This window comes from Crocodylus porosus, unplaced genomic scaffold (genome assembly GCF_001723895.1).
Source record: "Crocodylus porosus isolate Cpor-Errol unplaced genomic scaffold, CroPor_comp1, whole genome shotgun sequence".
Taxonomy (NCBI): Eukaryota; Metazoa; Chordata; order Crocodylia; family Crocodylidae; genus Crocodylus; species Crocodylus porosus.
Genome location: NW_017728931.1, coordinates 37,360,428 through 37,381,956, shown reverse-complemented (window position 1 = coordinate 37,381,956; position 21,529 = coordinate 37,360,428). Strand labels below are relative to the sequence as shown.

Below are 21,529 nucleotides of genomic sequence, written 5' to 3'. Positions count from 1 at the left end.
GGGGGGGGGCGGCAATTCTTTGTGAGTCAGACAGTCTGTGTCCTGTGTCAGGGTTCCCCAAGAACATGGAGCTGACAGGTAACACCACCTCTGGGAGTCTCTTCCAGAGTCTGGTCACACCAACCATAAGGTTTTTCCTTTATATCCAGTCTGAAACCTTCTTATAGGAACTTACGAGCAAATTTCTGGATTTATTTTGTGAATCATGTTTGCACACCAAACAGTGCTAACATTGTGTGGTACCTTTGAAAGGTTCTCAAGGCAACCTAGGGTGCTACAGTACCATGGGTGAGAATCACTGTTACAGACCAACTCATTCAGAGAGGCATGAGTTTTTCACAGGCTTCTTCATTTGATGCTATGATGACTCAGAAGCATTGTCTTCAGGCAGCCTGCGAGCTTGTTGCTGAAGGAAACCGTATTCTGTTGGGCACCAGTATTTACTTCTACAGCACGTAGTAAGAAGGCTTTAAGGGAGTGGGTCAGAAGAAAGACTTCATACAGGTTATTTATCAACTTTAAAAAATATTTTTAGTAAACACATTCTCAAAAAAAACAAGAGCAAGAGAAGCAAGTAATAACATAATGTTAAATCAGTCTTTCTTTATTCTTTCCTGTGAACTGTCCCAGCACTTACTAATGCTAGTGATGCTCTTATGTTCCACAGGCATGACTGCACACTGTAGTAAGACTTCAGAGTAAAATACCATAAAATAGGGGTGGGAAACCCCTGACACAAGTGCCAGAGCATGGCATGTGAAGGCATTTTGCTTGGCATTTGCACCTCTGAGCAGACTCTGGGTGAGGGGTTGGCGCTGCGCTGCCACATCAAGGATCGAGCCCCTTGTGGCTCCCCTACCATCTGTCCCTGGCACACCAACATCTTACAAGTTTAAGTTGCGGGTGTTTTTGGCACTCTGCCTAAAAATGTTGCCAACCCCTGCCATAAAACCTGTATTTCTTCAGGTGTGCAGTTTCATATTTTATTTTTACACTAGAATATTTAAGCATAATTTAAGGTGTTACATGAGACATGGTACAACTAAAGAGCTGGACCTGGAAAAAGGAAGAAAATATACTTGTTGATAATTTTATACTGCACAGAATTCTTGTTTTGATAATGGGAGGGTGTATGGTCCACGACTATTTTGGTGGGTGTTGTTGCTATCCCCAGGACGTTCCTTCACTTGAGTAGTCCAGAAAATAAAACTTGTGCTACCTGAGGATACATCTGAAAGACTTTTAAACATCTGCTTTTTTCTGGGGAAAAATGCCTATGATGTCTGAAGGAGAAAGATCTTGCTTCTCATCTTGTAGACAAAGTTGGTATTGCTGGTTTGCAGATTTGCTTTATGCTTCTGCCTCATGCTGTGCTAATTTAGCTTCATCTTGGTAAACAAGAAAACGGGTCTCATTCGACAGATTTGAGCTGGAGTGACTGCAGCTGTCGTCTGGCCTGTGTGCAAAACCAATTTTGTTCTTTCTGTTGCCTGGCAGGGAGCCTGCATCAGAATTGTGTCGGGACTAATCAGCATTAAAGAGATGTCAGGAGGGCTGTAGAAAACTGCCCTGCAGCAAGGCAGTAGCAACAAGACTGTTCAGGAAGGATTAGTATAAATACTGCCTAGGATGCAGCTGTGTGCAAAAAAAAAAAATCCAAAACCCAGTGAATTATTTTACTTATGACTTGTTAGGGTCCCTCACTTGCTATGGAACAGTGGCTGTACAGTAACTAATACACAGCATGATTTATGGAATAGTACAGGCAAGAGTGAGAGAAATGCTATAGGACACATGAACGGACCCATAAGAGAGTCTGCCTGCTTTTTAATTTAGAGTGCTGGGGTTTATTCTTCTCCGGGAGAGGGAAGTAAGCAGTAGGGACAGGTGGGGAGGCAATTAGGTTTAATGTCCTTCTGGCCAAGAGAGGTGACTTGCAATTTTAATGCTAATTTTATACTTTGTTTAGTTCATTAGTTACTTGGTAGCACCTAATAAAGTGAGTATTGTGAGATGGAAATGCTATAGCAGGCATGTTGTCAATAGTAAAGTTTGGTTCTGTTTACAGACTTTGAAAAAATTGAACTTTTGTTTTTATTCTGTTGCCTGGCATTCTTTGCTGGAATATTTTTGGTCATTAACTGTACTAGTAATATTGGGTGGATGTACCAGTCAATTAGTGCCAAAAGCCTTTAACTCAAGGTTCTGCTGTCCCTTTCCCCCAAACGGGATCTTGTTCTTCTCTTCTGACATTGCTCTAAAGCAGGGGTAGGCAAGGGGGGTTTTTTTGGTTGGAGTGCCAAAAAAGCCACAATGTTTATCTTGGAAGGTGCTGGAGTGCGGACATGCCAGAGCCCAGAGCAGCTGTTTGCAGCCTCCTGGCTGCAGCTGGCCCACAGAGCCCAGTCTGCTTGCAGCAGGGCTTGCAGCCTCCCAGCTACCTACTGGGAGCAGCCTGGGCTCCATGGCTGGCAGCAGCTGCTTAGAGCCTGGGCTGGTGGTGGTGTGCCGAGCAAAATGGCCTTGCATGCCATGCTCGGCACGCGTGCCAGTGGTTGCTGGCCCCTAAAGCATATTTAGAACTGGAAAGGAGTTCCTTTGTCGGGGAGTCCCATTTTCTTGCTATCTGTGTGATGGTCATATGATCACATTAATAAATTTAATTTAACAAGCCTCACTTCATAACCACTTCCAGCCTCTTGACGTTTCCATCTTCCTGGCTGGGGGGTGGGGGGGCGTGAATTACTCAAGAGTGGCCTAACTTCAAAAGCTGAGTCTAGCTCCAAAAGGACCATCTGAAGAGTTCAGCAAGGTTCAGCAGTCTGTTCCTCTGGTCTCTCAGTCGGAGGTATCCCCAGTGAATGTGTCTGTACTCTGCAAAAGTCTGTGAGTGAGATCTGCTGATAATACTGGGCTTGCAGATGGATAGCATCTGACCCTGGGCATTTGTACTCGTGACAGATTTAATCCCCAAGGTTGCATTCTGTGCCCCCTAAATTGAAGCAGTGGGTTTTTAATTGACACCCACCATTTCAATTTTTCTGTCACATTACAGCAAGGGGCGTGATCCTCTTTATTTTTTTTGTCAGACCCTGCCCATGGCTGGGGGGTGAGCTGTCGGTGGGCTGAGCAGCCCCTGAGCTGTGGGGGGCCTGGGTCCTTGCCTCCACAGTGGCAGCACCCCCAGGGGCTGCCCAGGTGGGTGGGCTGGCAGCCAGCTAGGTGCTGCCTGAGCTAGCTTGGGGTCGGGGAAGAGTTAGGTTGGGCCAGGGACTGCCTCCAAGTTGAGGCAGCACGCGGCCCACTAGCAGCCCGCTTGGGCAGCCCCAGCGGGTGCAACCACCACAGAGGGAAGGACTGAGGCCCCTACAGTTCAGGGGACACTTGGCCCACCAGCAGCTCAGCCCATGGCCATGGGACAGGTGGGCAGGCTCTGCCAAAAAAAAAAAAAAAAAAGAATTGGCCCTTTGCTGCTTCTGCCTTTTAGCACAGGGGTGGCCCATGGGCCAGATGTGGCCCACCAGGCCATTGTATCCAGCCCACGGGGGGCCCCCCCAAAATTTAGAAAATTAATACTTATCTGCTTCTGGCTGCCTGTCACGCAGCCCTCGATGGCTTGCCAAAACTCAGTAAGCGGCCCTCCGCCCAAAATAAGTGCCCACCCCTGTTTTAGGAGGTGCCTGTTGAAGGCAGAAGCAGTGAGGGGCCAATCCTTTTTTTTCTGCAGACTCTCCCTGGCTGTCCTGCAGCCCGGGGGGCAAGCTGACAGCTGCAATGCATCGTTTCAAACTAAACTAAATCCAGATGTAGTTTTGTAGTTTAGTTTGCAACAATGCAAAGTCATTTTAAACCACCAGAACACTTGAACATGTACAGCATGATGCCATTAAGCTACATAAAGTGACATTTTCGTGATGGGTACATGTGCTCCCTGAGCCCAACAGTGCCCCCCCATTCACTTGGCCAAGTTCTGTGAGAGAGAGAGAGAGAAAGAGAGAGTGGTAGGGGTTTTTTTTGTTTGTTTGCTTTTAATAGAGTCTGAGGTGCAAGTATGAAAATGGATTCTGTCCAGAGCAGAGACTTTCTTTCAGGTAAAAGTTTGTTCCAACAGAATCCTTCCTTTTTTACTCCTTTCCTTGACAATCCCGGCATGGGTCAGTTGTGAAAGAGCACTAGGGTTTCTATGTTAGTTTTTTGTTTTAAGTGAGCATCAGAGCCAGTTATTGCCCAAATCAGCAGCTGCTTTATAAACAACAGTGGTTTGCCATCAGATTCTCCAGAATGATTTGCCAAATACAAGTTTTGTCATGCATATTCACCTATGAACCTGGAATACCCAGTAATTCTCAGCTATGCCAGTTGTCAGCACTTTTCATTTACATAAGAAAGGCATGACCTTGTTGTACCTTAATTGAACAATTAAGTTTGAGGCTTTTTCGTATGGAAAGTGCAGATGGCAGTTAAATGGGCACTGGAATGATTTCACTCTCCTGGAATAGCAATAAACCAGTCTCCTCTCTACCTGGAACCTGTCTCCTTGGTTGAAACAGATTATGTGGAAAGTCTCTTGTTACTGGGGAAAATTATTCCAAACTGAGCAGTAGAGTAGGGTCTGAGTGCTTCACATACTAATCTCTGTAGTAACGTGGGATTATGCAGTGGGCTTGTGTCCAGTCCAGAGTTCTGTTAATGCTGTCTAGTGTCCATCTATTAAGCATTAGACAAGTCCTTTTTTATTTCCCTCCATTTGCAGAACTCTCTGTCTGGTGATTTAGCAAAGATTTGCCTGTTTGAACTGGATTCCTGTGTTCAGTGACTATGGGTGGCTGGAGGTGTTGGTCAAGGATGTAGGATGTACTTTTTTCAGTTTAGAAAGACATGTTAATGCCCTCAAGTAGAGGCATCAAACTCATTTCAGTTGGCAGGCCAGATGCAGACTACTATAGTGTTTGTGGATCAGACAATCCATCTCTAGATCTGCACCTCAGGGCTTCTTTCCACAGCTCCCAGAGCCACTAGGTCAGTGCAGCCAGCATGTGGAGGTTAACTCTGCTAAACAATAATCAAAACCCAGAAATTCTGTGGTAGGGAAGGGGCCTGGTGGTGCTAACCCCTTGAGTACTGGTGCATTGACTCTGGGAGCTGTGGCAAGACACCCCGTGTACCAGATCTGGAGGAGAGACATCCAACCAAGAAGAGCCCCACAGGCCAGATGACCAACTTTATCAGGCCAGATCCAGGCTGTATGTTTGATACCTCTGTCTTAGAGCTCAGAGTTAGTAAAATCACATGACCTTTGCCTACAACAACAGGGACTAACTTTATTGGCAGTTGTGTCGCAAATTAGCCCTGCACCATCCCTGAGTGCTACCCCGATTCCCCTTCTTCTGCCCAATCTACTTTGCTTTTTGCTTCCTGCCGCAACCTGCTGCTCTGCTTTCATCTCTATGCTCCCTGCCTGATCTGTTGCTCTGTTTCTGCTCCCTGCCCTATCAGCCATTGTGCTATCCATCCCCTCCCTCCCCAATCTGCCATGTACCACATGCAAGTTTTGCCTATGGTACACGTGCTTCAGGTTCTCCAAGTCTGATCTACATCATGCTACAGCTTCCCCAATTACTAGCTACTATCTTCATCAGCATAGATGAGCCTTTTGTTGTTCTCACATTTGGCATGCAGGAATCCAGTTAACTCTCTGTATGAATCTATCTCCTTTCTCAGAGAGAAAATTGGAAGTGGAAAAGTCTGTATATGCTGCTCAGGTTTTACAGCATTAATTATTAATCAGGAAAATTTGACCTAATGCAAGTCATCTCTCTGTTTTAATTGCAGTCCACACTTGTTTCTTTTCTGGGCATACAATTCTTGCAAAAGGTTGGTGGGAGGGATGGGGGAAAAGCAAAAAGCACTGCTTGAAACTGAAATATCTTGATGTATAAAGGCTTTCAGGAATTCAGAATGAGGGTTATTTGACTTGCATATTTTCTTAAAAGTAGTGATGAAAGGAGGGGAGGGGAAGAAACACAATTGGCAATTATATTTTCATACAATACTCATACCTTTTAGGTAACATGAACAGAACCATATTCTTACCATCCCCTGTCCTTCCATGAGGAAAGTCTCTCCATTTCTCAGGCAGGGGGAGAAAACTTGCTGAGCAGGCAGAGGTGTGCTCAATGAAGGTGTGTTAGCTGCCTGAACTCCTGCTGATATCGGATGGAGCGACTTGCTCAAACTTGTATAATATGTCATTGGCAAAGCCACTTTGAAACCTGGGAGCTCTGGTTTCTTAGGCCCCTGCTACCCATTACATATACAATTAACTGGTTAATCACACAACTAATTTAGACCGACCACGTGCAGAGTAAAACCAGCCACAAGTGCAAAGTACTTATCAATGGTATTAGATTATTTTTAGAAGCCATTGGAGTTTTAAAGATACTATTCTTAGACTCTGTCCTGATAATAGCCTTAGCCTTCAGCCTCTTTCTGAAAAAAATTCTGATGTAATTGGCTTGAACTGGGAATGCATTAGGATAAAGCACTCTAGCCTCAAGATGACTCAAAAAAGAGTTATTTCTCAACCACAAAGTTGGTGGGATGGATGTGATAATTATCACTTCGAAATCAAATAATTTGACATAATCCTCCTGGTTATAATATTTTCAAAGGAAAGGATTATAAAAACAGAGGGTTGTGGGGGTTTATTTAGAGATAGATATATAGATACTGTACATCTAAAATTATGTATAATAATATTTTTTTTTGAAAAAATTGCTCTGGAGATGTTAACTTCAGGCTTACTCTGGGTGATCCTCAGTTGAGGCCTGAGCACATATGTTGTTCTAGACTAGATGTGAAACAGCCACACTTCAAAGCCATGATAATTACTTTGTCTTTGCTGGTACTATGCTTACCAGTATGTGTAACACTAAGACTTCTAATGCTTTTCTAGACACACAATAGGGAGAGGGAGTTGTGGGAGTGTGTTGGAGGTGCCAGTGAGAAATTGAGAGCCCTGTGTCCTCACATCAGTGTGTATAGGTTGCCAGCTGGAGGAAGGTAAGGTGGTTAAGGGCAGTATCTTCATAAGGATGAATGACTCATGCCCCCAATGGCTGGTGGGGGCATGGTGGCAGTGGGAGTGTGGTGGCGGTAATCAGGGGAGCTCCCACAGACACCGCTGGCACTGTCAGCGGTGGTGGAGGATGGTGGTGAGCACCAACCAAGGGGTGGCAACCACCCACAGTGGCCAGCAGGGGATCGTGGACCACCTGTAGATGCCACCGGCAGTGGGGTGGTAAGTGGTGACCACCCGTAGGCACTGCTGGAAGTCTCAGGAGTGCCTTTTTGTAGGAGGTGCATGTGCACCTGTGTATACCTCCTAGGCAGCACACCTGTGTGCAACCCTTATGCATCGCACCAAAGAATTTGGTTTAACTTGGCAGCAAAAACAAACCCTGAGGTTATAAAGAGAGAGGTTTCGAAAGAATGGCTTGTAGTCTTTTTATTGCTTAACTAATTAAACCACTGGCAATGCCAGAACTGAGTAGCATATTAACATAATTCTAATTACTGCAATTATGCTTTTCAGGTTTCCTGCCAGAAATTGATCTGCTAACACCCTTAGGTGGATTCAAGTTCAAAATTCTGCATTGGTGGGAGGGAGTAAAATATAATATAGACAGTGAGATGATGTTTTTGTTTTGTTTGTTTTTTATTTTAGTTTGTTTTTTTTATGGTTTTGTGTTTTTTAAAACTGGCAATGGATTATATGAGCACTTCCCTGGCACTTAAAAGGAACCTCTGTCAAATCTGTTTCTTTTTATTATTATTTCAGATTTATTTTGAAGTTAATTGTGAGATATAAGAGTAACGTAGAGCGTTAAAGTTAAACTGGATTATGACTCTAGCAAGACGCTTGATTTTTGGACTTTTTTTAAAGATTTAAGACTTAAGTCTTTTAAGAAGGAGGAGAGAGATACCAGGAGTAGCTAAATTTCAAATTCTTCAGCAAAATTGCCAAAGAAAGGATAGCTTGATTAGTGAAACATCGAAACTGTTAAAAAAAAGAGTGGGTCATTATCATCTGTTGAGTGAAGAGCAATTAACAGGAATCACCTTGATTCTAATGAACCATGATGTCAATTGACTCCATCAGCTCTTGAATAGAAGTGCCATTGCTGCTATTCTGGGCATGTATACCAACTCAGTTACCCCAATTTCGGAAGGTTAATTGTGGGGGCGGAAAGGCACATGTAGTAAGCAAGTAAGTATGGTATTAACTCAGTCATACCTAATTCTATACATAGTAGTTTTCACTGGACTGGCTTTTATGATAGAGGAGTCATCTCATAGTTGGTATGAATGTATGAAGTACTAAGTTGGGAGTTCTTAATTAGCCCGTGTTGTTTGGTTACATCACAATAGACTCCCTACTGTATCTTTTTAATTCACACCTCCCACCCCTCCTTGCAGAATGCCTAATGAGCTTCAATTCTTGGCTTTTTAACATAATCAAGGATTCTCATTTAGTTGCCACCCATTGTCATCCCTTTAGAGGCTTTTTTTAATTCAACACTACAGTGCTCTAGGCTGTAAACTTCATTAGTCTCTCCACCCCTTCCCCTTCCCAAATCTCTTGCAAACATTTCCATGTCTTTATTGGTCATTGTCCAGAATTTAGCATTTTTTCTGACTCTGGGGACCAGGAGGGAGGATATGGTGGGGCCACGGGGAGGAATGACAACAACGCTGGGGTATGTACTTGGTTGTAATGCAGTCCGTATTGATCCAACCCTGATCTGCTTAATATGAAGGTTGCGGTTGGTTGTTTTTGTTTTTTTTTAACATGGGTTAAAACATTCATTTGAACCAGTGGAGTAAGCATACTTACACTAATTAAAATACACAGAGTTTACTTCTTAATCCCACAAAATATACTTTCAGGTGAAGAAGTTTAAAATGTTTTAAAGGATCATAATATATTTTTACTTGAGAAAGTATAGGTTTTGCATGCGCCATGGCCACAGTAGATCATGTATCTATTTGCTGTAGATTTAAATATTTTGTTATATAGCATCTTTCTATATTCCATGACTTTTTATGCTTACAAACATAAACCATGTTTTCTATTACCATAATATAGGTGCTGCCATTAACTATCTCACCGTTCTCCTCCCACTCGGTACAAATCAGTGGTAATGTGTAGGGGGTCCCCTGAGAGCACTGGTATACCCCCTGACAACTGCCAGTTGCAGGTTGGCAGGATCAGGACTGGCTGGAAGGGGGACCCTGCTCCCCCCTGGCCTGCAGGATCCTGGCCGCCTGGCTTGTGGGGATCCCAGCCTCCCCCCCAGTCACTGACTGTCCGCTGGGGGGCAAGTGCCCTTACCAACTCAGGAGGCACCTGTTGCCCATGATACAAACATTATTATGATACATTATGTATCCTGTGCCTGCATATTTTTGGTATGCCTGTTCCCACAGGATCCATGTACTAGAATGTTAGTGCAAAGAGAAAACATTTACCTAAATGCTAGATAGGCTAATTTAGAGCTCTTCATGCATCTTCCACTTGAATTGCTCTGTGGTGAAATAGTTGGCAAAGTTTTTATTTTATATGGCAGGGAAAAGTCTCTTTTGCAGCTCCCCCTGTGTTCATCCGTTTCAATTTTTCTTGTTCTTTGCAGGAAAAAATAGCTTCCTTCAACCCTCTTCTCAGCCAGGATGAGATCTCTTGTTCCTTGCAGCTGTGAATCAGTGGTTCTTTCAAGTACAAAGATTGGTTAGTTTTGGTCCCCTAACTTCCGAACTCCATTAATTTCACTGGTTATTTAGGCCCTAAATATCTTTCTGTTAAGAATCTGAACAAATCTAGTAGGTGTAGTGCAAGTCAAGTGTGGGATCCAAGCTTTGTTTAAAAGCTACATAACAGACATTAGTCTCAAGCTATGCCTTTGGATCTGAATCCCTAACTTCAGTTTTAGGAGAAGAGGGAGCCAGATGTTTGGTTTAGGCCATCTGTAAGACCCACTTAAACAGCACTTTGGTCTTGGAGCCTGGGACTAACATGAAATCACATTCCCATATCATGAGAGGTTCTGTGATTCCCAGCCTCGTTCTGACTATTCATGGTTTTCAACTGAAAAAACTGTTTTTTTTACTGGTCATAACATGTATGGCATATATGGTTACCAGCAGTTCCCAAAAGACATTAAGAATATTTTGTATGTAATCAAGATGTTTTGTTGCTGGGCAGTTGAACTTTTTATGAGCTATTCCTGTTCTAGTGTCTTGTCTGAGCTGTATGCACAGCAGCATCTTCTTTAACTTATTCCTTGATGTAGATTACTTCAGTTGGTTGCATGTACATGGATTAGAAGATGAAGTCTTCCAAGAACCCCTACTCCAACTAACGTTAATTTTAACTATCTGAATTATCAGAAGAGAGACTGATTCTCTGTTATCACAAATTCATTCCTCTTTTAAAACTTAAACTATTAGCAAAAATAATTCAAAGCGTGATAAAGCTGAGGAACTTTTGAGTGTGTTATATAAAGCTGTCTGTTTTTACAGCATTTTGCTGTGTACAGTATGATCCTAATGGTAAGCATGTTAAATCTCTAATTACTTTGGTCCAAAAGTTTCCTTAAACATGGAATGGATACACAGATAGTTAAATACTCATCTGTGCAAACAAGCAGACCTCTTTCCCCTTCCCTGCCCTGTTCAGGTGATATGTGGTATAATATAGACGTCACTGGGCTCCTCCTAAAACTTGAGGTCTGACTTGGGGGTTTTAGTGTGCTGCCTCTGAATGATAACTCCAGCTATCTTGCGGGTTTTTTAGATCAAACACTGCAAATAAGCTCAAGATGATGAATAATAATAACTGGGACAGGCAAATTTGTTATTAGCATCAACCTAATCTGCTATTTCTCGGTAGCTTTAAACAAAATTTTGAGCTATAGGAAGTGGTGTCTCTGTTTTAACCATTAATCAGAAAGTTTGGCTACTAAATACACTCTTAGCCAGGTGAGTGACTGATATAGGAACTATATCTCACAATGTCCTATATGGTGTCATTTGTGGAGACAAAAGCCATCTTATACCTAGGTAAAGGAGCACCATGTACTCATTTGAAAACTTGTCTGAATCTATCCCAACAATACAGTTGGTCCAGTAAAAGATACCACCCATGCATACCCTCACCTCTTGAATAATTCTTCCATCATGGCTACAACATTATTCTAGTACCATCACAATTAGATCAGCTTGGCTTTTAAATTGCCAAATATTTTGTTGCCACCAAAATATGAGCTAGGAATGTTTGATAACATTTAACCCAACATGATTTTTCTTTGAGTTTGAGTCTTGTATGACTCTTGCCTTGTAAATAGGTAGAAAGAGCAAACATCAAAGTTGTATTCATAAGTCTGTCTTAAGGTGTGCAACTGTGGCATGTGTTGTAATTATAAAAAGGCTGCATGTCACTACTGGCTTTTTTCAGTGTCTCAATTTTAGGATGTTCAGTTTGAGATCATTTTGAAAAGGGCTTGATTTTATTTAGTTAGTTATTTATATACATATCCATATACACACAGAGGTAAATTATATATAGAATATTACATATAATATATAATTATAGTATTTGCATTATGAAACAGAATATTATATTTATAATACATAGTGCAAATACTTTCCCCTCACCACCTCCTCCTCCATTCTGAACTGAAGTCTGAGCATCAGTATGCAGAAGCTCAATACTAGCAGAAGAAAGGTATGTGCTTTGTCTTTATGTTAACATGAGGAATTTCGGCACCTCAAGATGTCTACTTCCTTTTTGTGTGGTAAAGAAGCTAACAAATTCTACACCAATTCACCGTTTCGGACAGTTTAGAAAAAAGTCTTCTCTCCACCCTTCCATTGTAAAGCAAATATAATAACTAGTAGCTGGATTTTGATATCTTTTATCCCTGCTGATTTAATATTTGTTTACTTAAAGTCTAATGGCCCTCCTTCTTGTGTGAAATACCATTCAGTGTGAAGAATCCAGTCATGTACATTTTCATATTTAAGTTGGTGAGATGTAAACAGAAATTTCTATAGCAGTGATTCTCAACCAGCTTGCCAGGGCACCCTGCTGTGCTGTGAGATCTTTTGAAAGCTGCCACAAGGTATACGATAAGCAGGTGAAGAGAGAAATGTAGGCTCAGTGTCATCTCTTTCTGGCTGTAACCTACCTCCTCTGCCCAACCCCTCTGCAAGGAGGCAAGCACTGTAATAAATTAATTTTTGAAATGGAGTGCTGCTCAACTCACAAAAGTTTTGAAGGGGTGGCTTGAAACTAAAAAGGCTGAGAACCACTGTTTTAAGGGTTTGGCCAAAGATGAATGTAGATGGAGGCAACAGTTAAAAGGCAAGCTTAAGTGCTGTTGGCACTGTCACCAAGACTTAATCAGGTGCTTGAGTGCTTTACTGGATCAGGGCCTAAGGCAGCAGTTGACATCTGATTTGTGGATTTGATGAAAGATGTAAAGAATGTGAGTGTCACTGCTTTCAGCACAACACATAAATACTTTAAATAAAATGGCATTGGAAGAGATCAGGAGAATTGTCTTTTTTTTAATCTCTGTTTCCAGCTATTAGAGATATTTAATGCATTTTAGGCATTCAAAAAGCTCATGAACGTAAGTAGAGAAGAATAAATGTATGGAAAAAATTAGTAGTAATTTTGTTTTTGCTTTGTTTTGTTTTGTTTTTAAATAAATGGGGAGACTGACTTTTGGTGTCTATATACTCCCAGTAATAAAAGTTGAAGATCAGAATCCAGTTTGGCAGCAAAAAGAAACCACTCAAAATTCTATGCATGTTTGTTACAGAGAAAGTGAGGCCTTACCCTGAGATGACTTTTTTTTCCATATTTAGAACTTTGGAAAGTCCAGTTATACACCTGTTACGTTACTTCCTGCTAACTAATCCAAACTTTTGGGATAATTTCTCCAGAGATATGCTCATGTAACAGAATTGCTGTCTTCACCAGTGAAGATGAGCAAAGGGAAATATTTTAAAATGTAATAACTTTTGCAGATTGCCATTTAAATATAATAGTGACTTTCATACAGCCACTGTACATAAAGCAGAGGTGCTTTAATAGACTGAAAATATTATGAATAACTTGAACCGTCATTACTAATGTTTATTACCTGAATCAAAGTATTTGAGGCTTCATTAAACATACTCAGATGACTATGCAAGTTCTAAATAAAACAGAGCATCTACTTCACATACTTGTTTTCTGGTGTAGTAAGAGGTCTTTGTTGATCTGTTGGTATCTGGGAGTATAGTTATATTAAGAAACTGACACTCAGTACTGTATAATGTTACTCTGCAGACAGATAGTGGAGATATTTTAGACAAGGTCAGTAGGAGGGAATGATGGGTGAAGTGAATTGCTAGGGTCAGATTTTTAGCCATCATTTACTCTAAGAACTGTAGAATCTATACTTTTTAAGAGATTCATTTTTTTCAATAGTTTAGCTATTCTGTGACATTTTCAATACATTTTAATGTAGAGAATTACATTGTACCATAACTGCAATTTGATTTGTATCTGTATGTTTATTTCTCCACTGTTAACATCCCTTTGCCACTTTAGTACAAGAATTTGAATAGCTGTTTAACCAAGTGATTGTATGCCATAACTTTCTTAATTCTGGCTACACATCCTGTGTTTAAATGGGTATGTCCACAGCGCTACTGAAGTCCAATTTATGACCGTTCCTCTCTTTTCTCCTATGCAACTCCATTCTCTCAATATTTGCTGCTTCTAAAATTTAGCTAGATATTTGAGCATTGAGTAAATACCTCATACCTCTTGAATAAGACTTTCCTTCCCCCCCAAAAAGAGGAGTTTTGACAGTGGCAGCTATCTAAATACAGACGTGTATAGTCAGTGTTGTTATTTACCAACATAGGGGATTTAAAAATCTTGGCTTATCTCTTTTACTTGATAGTGCTTGGAGCAGTAGGAATAATAAAACTTGCAAAGTGAGTGTAGTTATATGTCCACTAAGACACCCTTCTTGAGCTTTTCCTGGCTGAGACCATTCCTTTTCAGAGAGATTACTTAATTTACATGTGGCAAAATAATTTCCAAATGGAATCTGCCTTTGGTAACGTATTGAGGAACCGTGCATCTTTCCTAGATGGTGGATCCCACAGCCTGACAATGAGAAATGTACAGGGAATAAATTATTTCTTAATTTCCCTAATTAATGTTTAGAATCTAGCCTCCCTCTTCTCCCCGTGCAAGAAATGGAAATTAAATACTCTTAAGGTTTCTGGAGTAGAATATAACTGCTCCGCAGGTTGAAAGAGTAATTAACAAGTTGGGAACCATGGACTGTAGTGGTTCCCAGTAGCCCTACCAACCCAAGTAACAAAATGCTTGCTTCTAAAAAGCCCAAATTCCATTCTAAAACTCTTCACGGAGAATTGAAAAAAGTAGTTTTAATAAACTGATGCGATTTGCTAATTGGATGCACCTTCTAAGTGAATGGTTCTAAACCTTGTTAGACTGAAGGCCCTGCTTGGAAAATGCCAGGTCTTAGCTTTGCAAGCTTTTGGGTACAAACATTCTTCTCCAGGCAGAGGGAGCATCTACAGTTGTTTTGTGCTGTCCTGGATATAATACTGATACTGGCTTCTATCCTATCCAGGAGAGCACAAGACAACTATAGACTCTCCCTACGCCTGAAGAAAGGAGTTTGTACCAGAAAGCTTGCAGAGAACAATTTTTCTAACTATTTTGTTGGTCTAATAAAAGCTTTCTTAAAAAACACCCAAAGAACCTTGTCTGCATATGTTCTTAAACCAGCGGTTCCCAACATGGTGCCCACAGGTGCCATGGACATCTTCAAAAGAATATAGAGTAAAGGGAAGCTTCATTTTGAAGTTGTGGATCCTAATGCAATTTTAAGTAATGGATGAGATGATCAGATTGATCTAAATTCTAAACTTTAATATTCATATTGGCTCCCACTGCTTTTTCTTTTAAATTCAAATGTGCCCGTGGTCACATAAATGTTGGGCCTTAGACCAGCATGGCTACAACGAACAGCCTCAAGCTCTTAGCTCTTTCCCTCTTTCCTTGATTACAGAGAAGTAACAGAGTAATTCTGTTGCAAGGAACTCAGACCAGAAAAGAACAGAATGTTTTTGACACTATAGATTCCTATTTGAAATCTCTTGGATTGTCTTGTGAATTATATAGGCGTTTGCACACCTACCTGCTAATATTGAATTGCGCACTGTAGCACCCTCAAAGGTTCTCAAGGCACCTTAGGCTGCTATGAGACCATGGTTGAAAACCACTGCTCTAAGTCACATAATCAGAAAGTAGTAGAGCTGCCCTATAGATTTAACTAGAAATTCAGTGGTAACATAAATGGCTACTTGAGTTGAATAGATTTGACTTCCAGTAGATTATGCATTTTTTTTAATGAGGGCACACTATTGTACCTTTTTTGCAGTTTTAAATATTGTTATGGAAGGGTAGCAGAACAGCTAAGGCATCAGTTAAGCAAGTTCTGTGAACTTTAGTTTAGCATTGCCAGCAGCCATTGGGGTACCTGAGCTTGAAGATGTTAAAGATGGCATATTCATGTCAAACTTTTTGATCCAGGTTCAAAAGCACACTTGTAAATTGAGCCACAGATCTGTACTTCCCAATTAAAGGTTCTTCTAAAAAACAGCTCTCATGCAAAACTGAGATCACAAGTGCAAAACAGCTAATCTCTGTTTTGCATATTCTTGCTGATGGATGCAAATGCACACGATTGGGGCTCTAGCAACATTGCTACGTAATATGTTTAAGTGTTAGTGTAACCCCTTAGTATACTATGATTACTTTTTCTATGCATCTGTTGGAGGCTTTGGAAAATATTAATACTTGAACCAAATTGCCTTTGTAATAAAGAAATGAGCAGTGGTGAAACTAGGATGGGGAGACTGGGGAAGCCATCCTGGATGCTGACTAGGGGCAAAGGGGTGAAAGGAACAACTGCCTCCACAACTGCACAATTACACCAGTGGCATGGTGGCAACCAGAAATTGCTGATGCCTCTGTGTGGCAGCTGCCTCAGACCCCAGCCAAGTCATTATGCCTCAGGAAATGAGATAATAGTAGAGTATCTAAATTTCTCAACATATTAGCTTTTCTGTCACAAATTTTGACCAGGTTTCCCCTCTGGCATCTCTTAATGTATAGCTGTTGAACATTAACACAGATTAAGAAAAAAACGAAAGTTTGTTAACCTGTGGGTTTGCCTTCTGGCAGTGGTGGGGAAGAAGGGTTGGGAAGGAGTATGGTTTTTTTTGTTTCACTTTTTTCATGAGTTTTGTTTATCCTTTTGTTTGTTCATACATGCTTTTTGTTTTTGTTTCTGTTATGTTATGTAGTCTTATACCAATGGCTAGAAGCAGATCTCCATGGAAAGAGCTCAGACACTACAGACAAAACCTCAGGTAAAATGGGAGTTTAAAAATCAGATCTACAGGCCCCCTCTCCTTTTTATACATCCATCTTCTAGCTTCCCTTGATCAAATTAAGGGTCAGAATCAAGTATTGCACCTTTAGGCTATAACTTGATTTGAATCAATATCTATCAAATTGTATTTCCCTAAAGCTCTCTTGGCAGATATGCTTCTCTCAGAAGAAACTTATTTTTTCTGAAGTCTACTAGTGTAAAGTCCTTTGATATATGTATATTGGATATATTTTGTATCAGCTTAATAACAGGCTGAACACGTCTTTTATGTGAAGTTGGAATTCGTCAGAAATTCTAACTGTGCTCAATAAGCATATACAAAGCCTTGCTCCCATTGTCCTCTGTGCCCCACCAAGTCCTGTCTACAGAGACTAATAGTTTTTTTTTAAATTTAAACTAAATTTTGCCTCATTAGCAGGGATCCTGGTTGTCTGTTTAAACCTTGCAAATTCTCTGATTTAAAAAAAAAAAATCTCCAAATTCTCTGATTAAACCCCCCCAAATCCATGTTTTTCCACAATTAAAATGAAATGTCACGTGTGTGTGTGTGTGTGTGTGTGTGTGTGTATACACATGCAATGAACACAATGTTTTTATTGCTACATTTGCAATTTTAGAGTAATTGGAAGCTTACCAATTCTTGAATTGCTGTAACAAAATAAATTCTAAATACCTATATATTTTGATGTTTGACTTCGATTTTTATCATAGAAAATCAAAGCTCTTCCTGCCCCCTTCACTCAACTGTGGCTGTCCTGTCCCCACCTCCCTCCCTCCCTGCCTTCCACTGCTTTGTGGCACTGAGCAGCCCTAATATGCTGGTTCTCTGCCCATGCCGTTGCCCCTTTCTCCCAAAGCACAGTTCCCCTGAGCCCTGCTGGAGCCTCTCACTCCTGACCCGCTGGCCCCACCCTCCAGTGTCTGAGGAAGGGAGCGAGTGTGTGGGAAACAGGGAGCATAAGGAAGGGGGAGTGTGGGCACAGGCAATGCATGCAGGGGCAGGAGGGCACACAAGCAACAAGGAGGATGGGGACACTGGCTGCAGCTGGGCTGGACCAGCTCCGGGCAGGAGCTGTCTCCACAGTTCAGTTGGTGATACCTGGCATGGGAGAGAGCGCCATGCTGCCATGGCCGCCAAGGTGAGGTGCCCCCTGCCCACCTGGCAACAGTGGGGGCACAGCTGTGCACTGCCACTGCTGCTGTGCCTCACCTTGGCAGCCATAAAAGTATGGTGTTCTCTCTTGCACTGGATTCTGCCTGCTAAGCCACAGAGATGTCTCCTGCCCAGAGCTAATCTGGCCTTCATTAAAGGGGGAAAATCTGCATTTTTCCACAGCAGATGAAAAATCTGAATCCCTGCTCTTTAGGTTCTAGGCTGTATAGCACAGTTGAAGTTCACGGTCAGATAGTTCCCTACGATTGCTATGGCATACAAGTTGTCACTGATTCTCTGTACTCCATTCTGCTTTACCAAACATTTAAAAGCCTGATATGATAAAAAGGCTCAAAGGCCTCCTTTATATTTTTAACTGTAGTTCAGGAACTAATTCACCTGCTGTGGTCCAAGCTGCAAGTCACTAAGGTAATGGTTGCAGGAATAGGTGGGGAAGATATCCTTTTAAATATTGTTTTAAATTGTAAGTGGTTTATGGCATGTCCCCAGGTATAATGTTAACAGAGGTTATCCATTGCTGCTTCCCAGTTATGTCCTCTTAATTTTCAAAATCCAGCAATTCCCATAGTTGTACCCTCTCTAAGCATAACATTTCTACACCTGACCTCCCACCAACTGTGTTCAATATTGTGTCACTTTCCTCTCATGTGGTGTGATACTGTTGTCCAGTAGACTTTGGTTCTGAAATCTAGTGGGAGGTAGCAAGATCTATGGGAAATGCTGAACAAACTTAATTAGAAATGACAACTAATGAAGTTGTCAGCATGATGTACTATACTGGATATGCTCCAAATAGATTTCTCTAAAGGAAGTAGAAAGTATTTTTATTTTGGTAGCCACATACATTCCTGTTCATGTTTTGGAACTTGTAGCTAGCTACTGTTGGTTAAAGTTTTCCAGGCAGGAATACATCAACATGAATATTTAAAGTGCATCTTTGCTTGGCTGCTTGAGCTGCAGCAACTAATTTAAAATTATTTGTATGTTAAGTCCTCAGACTTCTAATTTTAGTTCTAAACTCTTGCTTAAAAGTTGAATCTGGTCATGAATGGCAATTGCACAAACTCTGTTAACCTTTTACCAAAGTGACTTTATTGTGAACCTTAAATGGACAGTTAGATTTTTTTTAATGTAACAGCTTCAGAGTTTCCTTCACATTCTTAAAATGAAATTAGCACAATTTCACTTGATCTAGCATCTATCACCTAGCTGCTTGCTTCAAATCTGAACTACCTGAAATTTCATAGAAAACCAGTAAAATGAATTAACATGTTTTAAATTAAGTTTTGCTGGGATTTTTATATCTTTAAATAAGATTGCATCTCCAATTGCAGTAGAGCTTAATCTGACCTGTTTATCATGGCTACCATTTCTCATTCTATGAGTTAATATCCTAATAGATAAAGGACTCAATTTAAAGCTAAACTGATAACTTTAGTAGTGTTGACTGGCATCTTAGTCAGCAGAGGTGTGACAGATATAAGTAGGAAACATTCATAGAATGTGCTGTTGCTCTGTGCAAGTAATGAGGGCACTAATAAGAGATATTTAATGATTACAAAGCTAGATTCAATTTTAAAAGTGAAGTAGGCTCAAATGCAGTGTGTTCTGCTAATTATGGTTTGGAATCTAGCAAGCTAACATTTAAAAATGTACATACTAATTAAATTAAATCATAATTCACTTACTGCCTGAAGTTGCTGTCAAATTTGAAATTTCTCTCCATGTTCAGATCAATACTAGCAGTGTGGGAGCTCATATAATAAAAAATACTTCTGTTTGCATGCTGGTCCCATCATGTTTGCCAAGAAGGTTCTGCCTCCTGTGACCTTACTTTCCAGTTTATTTTCAGAGTGCATTCTGATTATGTTTCTTTCTGATTTTGTTCTGTGCTTTTTTGGGAAGAACTGTGGTATCTATTTTCCTCCTAATCCTTCCTTCTCCCTGGCCTTTAAGGTAGATTGGCTGAAAGATGTCATTCTACCCTTACAGTAGTTCTTAGCCACCTCAGGCATGCTTCTGCAGCTGTGCAGTTTACATTTTTATTGAAATTATTCTAAAGGTATATAACATGATTATACTTTTTGGTACTCCACAGTAGAAGTATGAAGAAGGTACAATCTTCTGCGAATTTTTGGTGTGTGTTCTTAGGTTTTTCCTTCTGTCCTTGTCTTTAGTATTGGCTAAGAAACTGTTTTAAATGGTGCTGTGATGATAAATACTGACACTGCAGGTTTTCTCTGAAGGTAAGTTACCAGAGTTATCATTTCCTTGGATTATGGCCTTTAAACCTTGAATCTCTTTAGTTATTTTTTTTTCTAGATACTTCAGACACAGCCATTTCTGTGTGTGCGGGCTAGATTTTTATCAACAAAAATGTAGGCACATTCATTTTGATGAGCACTGAAGCTCTCTATCATTGTTAAATAGATTGATTGATTGATTTATGAAGAAAGCCTGGAAGAAGTAGGGTGGTTTAGTCTGAGAAGAGAAGGCAGGTGGTTGGATTTGACAGTCTTCAAATACTTAAAGGGTGACTCTAAAGAGGATGGAGATGGACTTTTCCCTGTGGCTGCATGAGACAGAACTAGGAGCAATGGCCTCAAATTGAAGGGGAGGGGATTTTTTGAGGTTGGGGATTAAGAAGAACTATCTGAATGTGAGGGTGGCCATGCATCAAAATAGACTACGTGGAGATTGTGGACTCTACATCTCTGGAAATTTTCAAGAGCTGCTTGAATGGACTCTTGACTTGGATGGTTGATCCTGCCTTGAGTAGGGGGTTGGACTAGATGAGGTTCCATCCAGTCCTGCTTTCTTATGATCCTAACATTGTGTCTGAAGCAAGGGTGGTGGTGACATGTTTATTATGTATTGGCAATTAGATAGTAATGGTAGGATAGTAAAGCTGCCACCAAATGGAAAATGATATAGGTTCTGGTTTTGATGAAGAAGCTCTCTAGGATTTTTCTCTCCACATTTACTGAGGTCCTAATATATAAAGCTCCCTTCAGCTGAATGACTCGGGGTAGCACTACAGGAGCCAGTCAGTGCCAAAAAAGGACTGATGCTTTGGATCCAGATCGACCAAAGTATCCAGGTCAACCAAAGGAATTATGTGGAATTTGGTGTCTGAGTTCAGGAGTGTGATCCTCAGAACCTGCCCCTAAGTTTTTAGGTGTTTGATATCTGTAGGGATATAATTTTTGGAGGGGGGGTAGCATTAATTAGAGCGGCTCTGAGAGCTGCTCTAATTAAAGCATCCAGAATGTCATGTGTATCAGCATCCCCACGCTGAAAAATGGCAGTGGGGGTGCTTTAACTAAAGCTCATTAAATGAGCACAGTAATTCATGTTCCAGCAGATTTGATTAATTGAGTCTGCTCTGATGCATTGTAATTATAGTGTGTAGGTGCCCTTGGTGCCAAAACCCAAGTGGTTGATCCACAAGATGCCAGTATAAACACTTATGCACCTTAATATCTACCCATTAATGAAAAATGCATAAGCATACCCAGAACTCACTTTTTCTGCCCAGGGGAGTATCCTCCTCATTGGGCTGAAGTCAGGCTCCCTCCTACTTTTTTTTGTCTCTCTGGATTAATCTGTCTTGCATTCTTTTCTGTACAGTGGCCCAGTTATAACAGGGGAAGTAAAAGATGACCTTAGTCCAGCTTAGCTCTTAGCCTGATGACTAGGGCACTCTCCTCAGCTGGAAGATTTCATAGATTTCATAGACATTAGGGCTGGAAGGGACCTCGGGAGATCATCGAGTCCAGCCCCCTGCCCAAAGGGCAGGAAG

At 41.0% G+C, this 21,529-nt stretch overlaps 1 protein-coding gene across 2 annotated transcripts in view; it reads left to right on the top strand.

Annotated features, from left to right (window-relative positions):
• Window positions 1-21,529, top strand: part of DENND5B (DENN domain containing 5B) — a 188,782-nt gene that overhangs the window by 51,850 nt on the left and 115,403 nt on the right. The window contains exon 2 of one of the 2 annotated variants that reach the window (XM_019544623.1): window positions 16,465-16,530. The exons of the other annotated variant lie outside the window; for it this stretch is intronic. Within the exon in view, the coding sequence (XP_019400168.1) occupies window positions 16,465-16,530 (66 nt within the window). The remainder of the gene's footprint in view (window positions 1-16,464; window positions 16,531-21,529) is intronic. 2 annotated transcript variants of the gene reach the window in all.